Raw genomic sequence first — 12,381 nt, 5'->3', positions numbered from 1 at the left:
CTTCCTCATATGCAATTTGGCATTGGGAAGCACCAGAATACAAGATGCCATGAACCCCAAGGCTTGAAGGACTGTCCTTGCAGTCAGCCTGGACCGTAGAGACAATTGCTGGAAATAAAGAGAAAGGCTTCTTTGTTTGTCCGGGGTCAAAAAAGCCATCTGGGAAGCTGTATTCAGTCTCACACCCAGAAAGCACATGTCCTGAGAGGGTACTAGACTGGACTTTGTTTCGTTCACAGAATACCCTAGGCATCTTAACACTGCCATCACATACTGTAGATGATGAAGAAGTTCGTCCTTTTCTTGTGCAATAATCAGACAGTCGTCCAAATAAGGATAAATCTGTATTCCTCTTAGTCTGAAAAATGCTATCACTGGAGCCAGAACCTTTGTGAACACTCTGGGCGCAGTAGATAAGCCAAAGGGCAATGCAGAGAACTGATAATGTAAATTTCCAGCCCGAAAACGCAGGTACCTCCTGCAACTGGGCCTGATAGGAACATGAAGGTAAGCCTCTTTGAGATCCAGAGTAACCATCCAGTGATCTTTTCCCAACAGAGGTAAAAGCTGTTGTAAAGTCAGCATCTTGAACTTTGGAATGTCCAGGTAAGTGTTGAGGATAGATAAATCCAAAATTGGTCTCCACGTGTTTCCTTTCTTTGGAACTAGAAACAGGCGAGAATAAAATCCTAGGCCCACTTCTGACAGAGGAACTGGCTGTATAGCTCCTATTTGAAGAAGTAAAGAAATTTGTCTGTGAGCCTCTATCCTTTGCCGAGGAGGGGCGTCTGGCATGCCTTTGAAAGGAGGCATGGTATGGAAATAGAACTTGTAACCTCGGTTTATAATGTCCAATACCCATTTGTCCTGGGTGACTAAATGCCAATTTTGCTTGAAAAGAGCCAACTTTCCTCCCAAAGGAGCTGCCAGGCAAGAGGAATCTGGCAGCTGAAAATGCAGGTCATTGGGCCTGTTTACGAAAGGACTGGCCCCTGCCCTCACCAGCAGATAGAGCAGGCGAACTCCATTGTCTCGGCCTGAAGGTACTCTGAGCTCTGCCCCTACCACGCCTAGATCTACCCCTAGACTGAGAATCAGAAGAAGAGTCGTCCACCCCTTAGTAGGCCAATTTCTACTAAACTTTGGAGGTTGTACCTGCAAAAATCTTTAACAGTCTGCATAGACTTAGCCTTGTCTTCCATTTTCTTTAAGACTGACTCCACAGGAGGACCAAACAAAACTTCAGACTGCAAAGGGGCATCCAGAATTCTAGACTTAACATGCTCAGACAAATTCTGATCCTTAAGCCAGGCGTGCCTACTAATAACTGAACCAGTGGCAGCCACCCTAGAAGAAGCCTGTAAAGCATCAAAACCACATTGCAAAGAGTGCTTACCCACCTGTTCAGAAACATGCACTAAATCCTGCAATTCTTTACACTCTATGCCCTCTGCCAAAGCATCCACTTTAGATCTTAGCTGAGAAAGGAGGAAATTCTGATACTTCAACATATGAAACTGGCAGTTCAAAGCTCTCATTGCTAAAGTAGAAGAGGTATACACCTTCTTACCCCATCTATCCAAAGCTCTAGCTTCCTAATCCAGAGGAACCGGATTCTTAACAACAGAGGCTCTAACACCCTTAGGCCCCTGACTAATAGTTTCTGGGTCCGCCCTAGGACTCTTATACAGATATTTATGAGCCTCAGGCACCCTGTAATACCTGTCCGGTTTAACTGGGGCAGGAGGCACAGAATCTGGATTAAGGGAAGCTTCTGAGAAAACATCTGAAACAACATCCAAAACCGGAGGTATAGCTAAGGGTCTATGCTGTGGTAAAAACAAGAACTCCCTAAGCCTCTTCCGGGAATCAGAGTAATCCTGTCCCTCCCACTTAAAATGCTCCCTCATGGAATGCAGAGTTTCTGAAAAGGAAAAATCCTCTGGAGGAGAAGCAGAAGGAGTGGAATCCTCTGCATCAGAATCAGAATAAGGAGGGAAATCTTGAATGTCCTCAGTAGAAGACTCTGAATCATCTGAGGCCTGCTCCAAACTTTCCAACTCTGGCTCCATCCTGGGCCTCTTATCAGGAGGGGGCATAGAACCTCTAATTAAAGTAATCAAATCCTCTGCCATTTTAAGCATGTGCTTTTTAGGCACAGGCCCTGAAGAACCAGAACTGACACCAGAGGAAGGCAAAACAGGCCTGCCCTTAGAAGAAGCCTTAGAAACAGTAGCAGAAGGCCTAACCACCTTAGGCATAGAAGGGAGAATAGTAACCTGAGAGGCCCCTTCAGCCTGGCCTGCCTCCTGAGAGGCCACATCTTGTAAAATTAAAGTTTCCCCCTGGGACTCAACAGAAACTTCAGCCGGATCCACCTGTTCAGCTGTAGCTTCTAAAGGTCCGGCGTCCAAAACGGACGAATCATCCTGCCTAGGCTTTAAAGATTTGTCTTTGCGCTTCTTAGTAGAAGCCGGCGTCGGAACATCCGACGGCATATTATAATTACACCTCTTGCCAAAGACTAACCTAGCGCAATCTAACCTCCGTTTTATAGTGCGCTTATTAAACCTAGCACAAAACCGACACCCGACTACGTCGTGCTCCGGTCCCAAACAAGGAATACAAAGCGAGTGGTAATCCCTATGCGGTATCTGTTTCCCACAAGAAATACAATTATTCACTTTTCCTGACATCTGGTAAGTAACTGAGGCAAGAAAAAACAAAAATATTCCCCAACGGGGTACTTAGCCCAACTTGGTATCGGTCTGAAACTCCGAAAACGAAAAATTTCAGAACGCCGAACGGCACTTGCAACTCTGCTTCTCCATCGGACCATGCGGCAAAAAAGACTGAGGATATGACGTCGGTCATGCGCCTTTATACCCTGACGCTCTGATGTCAGATCTAGGCGCCCATGACCGACGTCAGCCTAATACTTTGGTATTCGGGCCGACCGAGGACAGCGGACTACCCATAAGTAAGGACTGCAGCAATGTGAGATGAAGAACATCTTATGTAGATGCAGGACAGACAGCAGACTTCACAGAGAAGGTATCCCAGCTGAGGTTTAAAGTGAAGAACCACTTGTAAGGCAGCAGTCTTACTCACTGCATCACTGAACTATACAATTTTGTGTGCAGTGTTTTAATTTCAGCAGCTCAATCTTAAATAACACAACTGAGAAAGGCTGCTCAGCCATTTCATACCACACAAATGTATGAAAGTCAGATTATTAATAAATAAATAAATATGTATATCCAGACTTTAATGAAGAAACACTAACACCTTCCCACAATAAAATAAAACTAATAATGCAGTAATGTCATAAAGTACAGTTTTGTACCTACCATAAATGTAGATGTTCGAGGATTCCATTGCTGCAGTCCTACTTTATATTGGGTATAGATCCCCCAGTCGGCCGAATACCAGAGAGGCGAACGTCCACAGGGCGTGATAGACTGGAGTCACTCAGTCAGGGTACTATTCACGCGCACACCGATGCTATCCTTCAGTCTTTCTTGCCCCAGATGTCAGAAGACCCTAAAAAAGAAAAGGTCCAAAATACTGCACCCAAAAAAAACAAACATAATATATACATATATAATAAAATATAAAAATGAAAAAGTCACACACAACCCCTAAACACACCAGGGGGGGAGGGAGGGAGGGAGGCAGCATTGAATCCCTAAACATCTACATTCTACATTTATGGTAGGTACAAACTACAAAACTGTACTATGTTCTTCGTTTTCCATTGCTGCCAGAATTAATGAGCAGAGGGAAAGGGCAGAGGCAGGGAGGCTGGCAAATCATAAAACAACATGCTGCTAAAATGCCTTGCAAAACACCAAACAGCCAGCCCTGAGAGATAGGAGAGGTGATACTGAATGATAGCAGCATGAGAGTATGCACTGAACTCCAAGTAGCTGCTTCCAAAATATCATAGTTGCCACCCCTTAGAAATGAGCTGTTGAAAGCGAGTGTAGCGAGGCCCAATCCCCAGGAACTCCCAGCTGGGGAATAAATGCATGCAATCATAAACAAAAACAAAAATGCAACAGCCAGTTTTGACACAAACTGTTTGTTTTGACTGCAGCTAAAAGAACAAAACACAAAAACAACAACTGCAAAATCCTACTGCCTGCTTTCTATAATCCTGCGAATTGCCTAAATACAAGCATAACATGCTGTGTAAATCTTTTTTGCTTTATTTTGAGGATCTAATGCCATAAAAAATGAATAAAATGGTTTTAAGCATTTAGAGAGTTTTAACCACAACTAAAGGAAGGATTAAGGAGTAAAAGGTACGTAAAAAATCAAAGGGCCTATGGAAAATATGGGCCTGCAAACTGCTCACAGGGCCTGCATGGAAGCAATAGCCACCAGAAAAGCAGTTCCCACTAGAGTAGCCAAATTCAGCAGTCAGTAGGTCAGCAGTAAATTAGTATGTAGCTTAAACACAAAAAGATCCTGCAGGGAGAGTGGCACAAGGTATTCAAAAGATCTTAAGAAGGTGGATTATTCTTTGCCTGGGGGTCTTATATTGGGTCACAATCATAGTGACAAAGGAAGACGAAAAGGAAGCGTGAATCAAATTAGAAGAAGGAATAACCTTTGTCAAATAACTCATGAATGGAGAAGGACAGGACACATCTCAATATTCTTTGTCCAATTTCCAAATTTGCTATCAAACTCCAAAATAAAAATCTCTTCCATTTTTCTGCACTCTTCCATAAATACATACATTTCAAACTTGTCTCTATTGAGACCTGCTGTGTTTCAACACAGGATCTGCTGTGTCTTGTTATGTGAGATAAGCCAGGTCTTATAGATTGAGAGATGAAGTTTGACAGATGAGTGATGAGATGATCAGTGAAGTACAGGCCATGGAGGCTTCTTTGAGAGGCCATGGAGATATTTACCAGATGACCAGGTAGTGGGTACCCATGCTGGCTCATTTAGAGGCTGGATACTAAATCATTTAATTTGGCCCTATTCCGGTTCCGGCCTTGTGTAGCAATTCCTTTGGAAGAAGAGTGAGGTGGGAAGACAGAGCATCCACTTTCAAGCTTTCCAACTGAAAGACATTGCATCACTTTTTGGAAAGTGGTGTGATGGTGTCCCCTTGTGCAATATCACTTGGTGTTGCAGAGTGGAGTGAGAACAGATTTCTGTCTATGAACCCCATTCCCTAGCGACACTGTCCCTGACTGTGTGTGAAGATCCTTACTCCATGGGGGATGAGTTTTTTGTGCACACATCTGCTCTTAATATTTCTTGCTCTCCCATAAATAGTAAAATGAATTACCCTTCATCGAGCTGATCAGAGTTAAAAGATGAACTAGTTATAATTTCTTCTAGGAAGGTAATTATTTAGGTACACAGCCTGCCCAATCACCATTCACTATGAAGTGGCCAATGTGGCCTTGATGTCTGTTCCAGGGGTACTTTCAAAAATTAGAAATAAAATCCTGCTGCTGTTTTTATAAAACAGCATGCAGTAAGCAGCAGGAAACATCTGATGGAACACACAGCTATTCTTTAAATGAATATTCACATGTATAACATTTAAATAACACTTTATAACTTGCACAGCATCACTGAACTGTTATTTGCCTGCATTTTAGCATGATTATTACAGTGGTGCAGACTCGTTCTGGTACATTTTCACTCTGCCTGTATTGTTAGTGGAATCACTGGCATTGTACTGATGTCATGATATTAACTAAAACTTTATCCACCCCTTTAGAGCCTTTTTTAGGTAATGCCAAATTGACAAAACTACCAATTTTGCAAATAAATCCCAAAGGAACTTTAAGGTGTTGCTATTCAATTCCAGGAGCCTAAACAAGAAACTCCACACCCTACAAGCTCTCCTCTTTCTGGAGAATGTAGACATCTGCGTCCTTACCATGACATGGTTTAAATGTGCAGAAAATACTCTGGCAGTGCAAGACTTCAGAGTCTTCTGCACATTAGACCATCAGCCCAGACAGACAGGGACTAAAGGGAGAGATATCTTGAGCTGTATTAGTACAATAGCAGCAACTATACCTCAAGGTTGGTTAAAAAGAATGATACCCTGCAGCTAATCCACATGCAACTCACCATAGATAAAGTCCCTTACCATACCCTTGCAAGTTATAGGTTATCATCTATGCCCCAATAATCCCATAACTTGTACCTAGACCTGCTGGAGGCACTCAATATCCAGTGAAATAACTTATTCATGGGAGACTTCAACTACTCCTCTATAGACTGAGAAACATACACCGCCTCTATCTTGCAGGAACAACATTTCATGGACTTTATTAACAGAAATACCCTTGACTAGATAATATACACTCCAACCAGAGGTTCAAAAATACTGGACTTGGTACTCACCAATATGGGAGACGGCTGCACTCGCGTGTGACATCCTCACTGGTGAAGTCAGATCACAAAGCTGCTCTTTTGAAGTAAAATTCAATACAGAAAACCCAACAGAACCTGTAACAGTTATGAACTATTCTAAAGCAAACTACATGCTATTAAGTGACAGTTTGTCAAAATTTAATACCCCTACAAACCTCAAGTTCTCAGCAACCTATATGGAATTTTCATGGAAGCCTTCTACAACCATTTAAATGTCTGCTTGGAGGGTGCTGTACCTAGCAGATGTAAGCCCAAAACAAATCAAACTGATAGAATCCTAATCTTAACAGGGTATATAACAAAAGGAAAAAAGTCATGGCCATATCAGAAAGAGCAACTCTCATAAGGGCAAGAACTTACTAATTAAACTAAACATGAAACTAACAGGACTAATTAAGTGCAACAAGGCCAGTTTGAAGGTCAGGGTAGCCCCTCAGGCTAAAGATGACCACAAGGCCTTCTAAAGAAAAATTGCCCTAGACAGTAAAGATAATCACAAGGCCTTCTTTAGTTATGTCAGGAACATGGGCGGAAACTCCCAGATATGCTCTGAATTGTTGCATAACGGTAAAAAATATACCAAACCTACAGACATAGCTAACATCCTGGCAGACAGATTCAGCACAACCCCCCCCCAAAGGAGCAAATGCCTATCCCAACTGAATGTAACCTCCATGACATCAGAGATGCACAGGTGAAAGCTGCCCTCTCCAAAGCAAAAAACACAGCATCTATGGGACTGGACGGTGTCCCAGGCTGTGTCTTACACAAGCTCCAAGAAGAACTGAACCCTCACATTAAGTCACTGTTCAAACTTAGCCTTACTACAGGATATGTACCCAAAGAATGGCGTACAGCTACAGTGGTCCCACTCCACAAAGGTGGTGCCACAACGGACCCCGGAAACTATCGCCCCATAAGCCTGACTAGTCTGGTCTGTAAAGCTATGGAGCATATTATCATGGAACTCATAAACAAAAGACATTGGGAGCCTCCAGACACTGGACCCTACCCAATTCGGCTTTGTTAAGGGCAGATCTTGCCTCTTAAACCTAGTTGATTTCTTTGAAACAGTTACCAAAGCCATAGATGAGGGCAAGGTAGTCCACACAGCCTACCTGGACCTCGCAAAAGCCTTCAACACAATACCCCACTCAGGCATCATAAATTAGCTTACCAGCTTAAATATCAACCCCTATATCACAAGATGGGTTGCAAACTGGCTCATAGATAGAACCCACATGGTCAGAATCGCATGTCCGAATCCAAACCAGTTACAAGTGGCATCTCACATCAGTTCTGGGACCTCTCTTGTTCAGTATATATTTCTCTGAGGTACAGGCTAACACGGGGGATTATGGCTGACAAAGTTCGCAGATGACTGCAAACTGGGGGCCATAATTGAATCTCCAGCTGACACAAGCATCCTCCAAAAGGGTTTCACTGAGACGGATGCTTGGTGCCAGAGCCACGGCCTCAAGCTAAATGCTAAAAAGTGCATAGTCATCCCCTTTGGGAAAAACAAGGTGCCCACAAATTACCACATAGGTGGTAATCCATTAAGTACAGAAGAAATAATTAGAGATTTGGGGACCAATGTAGATAGTAATCTCTCCTTTGATAATCACGTTGCCAAAGTGGTTAGAAAGACCTTCTATATAGCCCACCTTATCACGAAAGGGTTCGCATCTAGATCAAGAGAGGTCATTGTGCCCCTCTACTCATCACTCATCAGGCCCATAATTGAGTACAATGCCCCTTTTGGGATATACCTTATCCGACACCTGCAGCAACTGAGAGACCCCAAAAGTACCTCACCAAGAGGATCATGGGCTACAAACAGATGTCCTATGCAGCTCAACTAAAGAAACTCCAGCTCTACTCAGTGGCTTACCACCTACTCAGAGGCAATCTATGCCTGACATACAAAGCCATGTCAAACCCAGAATTAATGGACATACTCCACCTCAAAAAATCCAAGTCCCTTAGAGCTACACGCTCCAGGGGCCTAAACCTCAGCACAAAAATAAATAGGACATGCTGGAGGGACAGATTAATTTCCCAGAGGCTCCCCTCACTCTGGAATAGAATCCCAATTCATGTTAGACATAACCCCTCGCTGACCCTCTTCAAACGAAATCTGGACGCGTGGATGGGAAATCGCAAATTCACCCCTGGGATCACTTCTGTGTCCCTGCTAGACAGAGGCACAGTAAACTAATCTTAAAAGGGTACCTACTGTGACCTACTTTACAGAGGTGCAGTAGGCTAATCTAATAGGGAGGCGGATGCCAAATACACTCTGGCTAGGCTTATAAATGCCCTAGGGCAGATAGCCTAGTATCTACCTATGAACCTATGAATCTATGGCTACTGTATGTCTGAAACTTTAAAGGTAACACACAGCAGTGTGCTGACAAATTGTACCACCTCCACTGAGCAGAGTGACACAATGAATCTGCTGGCTGAATAACTTCACCCCCCAACTTTCCTCCCCCCATGAAATCCCTATTAGCATAACCCTCCCCAACTATTAGCAGACAGAAGATCATGTCGATACTTGCTTAGGCCAAAAACACAGTGTCAGTGTACCCAGACAATAATCCCGTCACCTCCAACACAGCTTGAAATATGGCCTATCAGGACCACTTCAGTCACTTTTCAATTACAACCATAAAAGAGGGTATGTACCACATGAATGGAGGACTGTAATGTTTATACCTCTTCGCAAGGGTAGACCACCAACTGATCCCAGGAATTACAAACCCATTAGTTTGAGTAGTCTAATATGCAAAGCCATTGAATGAATTATCATGAAAATGATCAACATTACATACATACATACAAATATTTCAAGCACGGGCATTAATGCCCTTCTAGCTTGCCAATATACCAAAACACGTGTTCCCATAATAAGTGTCCAGGCTGTTCCTAAAAATATCTAAACTAGTACTTGTTTTAATGTAATTTGGTAGTCAGTTCCATGCATCAACTACTCTGTCAGAGAACCAATTAGTACACTTCTCATTCCTATAAAATCTTCTACATAGTTGTCTGATGACTCTCTAGTACTTTTTGATAACCCCACACATTCCTTGAGGTAGTTGTCTCTAAATGCCCTATATACCTGAATAAGATCTCCTCTTAGATATCTGTAAGAGACAATCTACAAGTTCAGATATTTTAGCATTTCATAATAACTTAAATTTTCACATTGGCAACCTACAGACAGTAAACTCATCCCCGTTTGGCTTTGCCAAAGGAAGGTCATAGCAGACTTCTTTTAGAGGGACACCAAGGCAATGAATGAGGGGAAAATGGTGCATAAATCTGTCATGGCTTAGTGGTAAATCACTTTGTGTAGGGAGTGCAGGGTCCTGGGTTCAAGCCTTGCAGAGGCAATTAATTTGGGGTTGGGAGGGTGGCCTAAGGGGTAGGGAGGGTGGCCTAATGGTTAAGGTGTTTGCCTTACAAATGCAAGGTGCAGGGTTTGAGTCTCACAAGGGATAATTGGCTAGGCTTACAATGGCTCACAAGGGAAGTTAGCCTAGTACTAACCTATGAACTATGAACCTAGACCTGACTAAGGCATTTGATATATTACTTCACTCAAGTATTATTGACATACTTACTGATTCAGGCATAAATCCATGCATAACTCACTGAAATGTCAGCTGGCTCACCGACAGGACACAAGAAATCAGGATTGGTGACACCACCTCCATCAAGAGACCAGTCACCAGCAGAGTACCTCAGAACTCACCACTGGGCCAGCTCCTGTTTGGCATCTACTTTTCAGAGGTCAAGGCTAATATCAAGGGCCTCTGGTTCACCAAGTTTTCAGATGACTGCAAATTGGGAGCTATCATAGATTCCCCCATGACACTAACATTCTGCAAGAGAGTCTAACACAGACAAATGGCTAGTGCCAAAGTCAAGGATTAAAACTCATTGCCAACAAGTGCATTATAATGCCTTTGGGGAAAAAGTCCACACAGATACTTACTCCATTGGTATGACAGCTCCAACATTTGGCTGATTATTTATGGATCGGGAAACGTATGTAGACCATAATCTGGCCTTTGACCAACATGTAGCCAAGGAAGTAAGAAAATCATTCTATGTCGCCCCAAACCTATAAGTTAGAGTATGGCATCCAGTTCCAAGAAAGATATAGTACCACTTTACGTAGCCCTTATCAAACCCATCATTTAATACAATGTCCCTTCAGCATATACCTGACCAGGCATATGCAATAACTGGGACACCCAGAGAGGATCCTCACAAAGAGAATCCAGGGTACTAACACATTGCCCTAAACAGACTGGCTTAAAGCCCTGTCACTAACTTCAGTCTCCTACAGGTTACTGAGAGGTGATCTATGCCTGACATATAAAATATCCTCAGATCCAGCCGTGATGGGCTTTTTGCACACCTGCAAAATGAATAGCACCAGAAAAACTAGATCCAAGGATTTAAACTTTGCTTGTGGCATAAATAAAACTTGCTGGAGAAGCAAATGGGTATCTCAAAGAATCCCCATGCTATGGAATAGGCTCCCCATCTATGTGAAGCAGAGTCCATCCCAAACCCTATTCAAATGTATCCTTGGCCATTCGTTGGGAAATCAAAAACTCACCCCTGGTCTGGCCCCTATGTGTCTGATAGTCGGAAGTTGACAGTAAATAAATATTCCCTAACTCACAACCACCACCACTAAACTTTTAGCAACCTACAGACAAACATAACTCCAAAGAGATGTCCATGTTACATGAGGACACAATTGGGTAGGATTGCACAGCTAGACTTATAAAGGCCTGGTGGTCATTAGCCTAGTATATGCCTATGAACCTACAACATTTTGGGGGGCTCTGATATGTAGATGTGGGATAAAATTTTAAAAAATCCTATAATCGCCACTCAATATGAATCTAACATGTCAATGGTAATCTATATATGAACGCTCTTAGATGTAGTATATGTACAAAAGCAATTTTCTCATCTTCCAAGGTTACAAAAAAAATTATTAATCATTCCCAAAGCCTATTTCACATTGTACATGATTGCTTTGATCCTTACCTTCATCAAAGTCCCTCCCACCTTTTCACCTAAGGTCTTTTTGAAAGGGACATCTTCCTGTTCAATAATAGACACCGAATGTGCTTTGTCTGCCAGGTAAGCTGCAACCTCCATACCTGTAAAAAAGGAAATGTTTGTGCCTTGTTGAAGAACTAATCGATAACAGTCTGCTAATTATTATTAAAACAATAAATAATGCTTCCATTAAAAAATAAGTGCAGCAGTAAATATTTCTGTATTGACCTCCTATCAAAGTCATAATTTTCCAATTCCAACAGCTTAGTTCCTAATTACAAGACTGTCAGCTTTACTATATAATTATTCTACAAGATAATTTTTTTCACAACATTTGATTGCAGATAACACAACTTTATTTTGTAATTTTTGTGATATTAAAAGTACCCATTCTAGGACTTGGCTTTATGAATTAATTATCTGTGAGCTTAGGGCCACTTTGAATCTAACCAATGTTTGTACTGCAATCAGGAAAAAAAGTTTGGCTATAAAACACGTCGTTCCGATGAATAGGCTTTGTAGGTGGTAATATGTGAGAACCACTGACATATAATGTAGCAGTATGAATGGAAAATAGGCTAGAATGCAAAACCCCTCTTTAGTATTTCCTGGTGGCGAACAAGAGCTCTTTTGTTTCAGTGCTAAATTAGATTAGTTTTGTCAATCAGCGACGATGTTATTAAAACAACTGTGGCTACATCACCACAAGTATATCTACATACAATGTTTTTATTATAACATACACTAGAACAGACTCCTGATGCTTTAATGTACTATACCATTTCAATGCATAGGCTGCATGCCATCGAAGTAGTATAACTCAATATAATGCAAATAACTGACATCACATGACACAACACTGCCATGATG

At 42.2% G+C, this 12,381-nt stretch overlaps 1 protein-coding gene across 3 annotated transcripts in view; it reads right to left on the bottom strand.

The window, feature by feature from the left end:
- Window positions 1–12,381, bottom strand: part of AIFM3 (apoptosis inducing factor mitochondria associated 3) — a 667,943-nt gene that overhangs the window by 190,271 nt on the left and 465,291 nt on the right. For all 3 annotated transcript variants that reach the window (XM_044068314.1, XM_044068316.1, XM_044068315.1), the window contains one exon: window positions 11,497–11,612. In XM_044068314.1, the coding sequence (XP_043924249.1) occupies window positions 11,497–11,612 (116 nt within the window). The remainder of the gene's footprint in view (window positions 1–11,496; window positions 11,613–12,381) is intronic.

This window comes from Protopterus annectens, chromosome 4.part0 (assembly GCF_019279795.1).
Source record: "Protopterus annectens isolate FY-2018-M chromosome 4.part0, PAN1.0, whole genome shotgun sequence".
Taxonomy (NCBI): Eukaryota; Metazoa; Chordata; order Ceratodontiformes; family Protopteridae; genus Protopterus; species Protopterus annectens.
The sequence above is the reverse complement of the archived record's forward strand: the minus strand, read 5'-3'. Positions and strand labels throughout refer to the sequence as shown.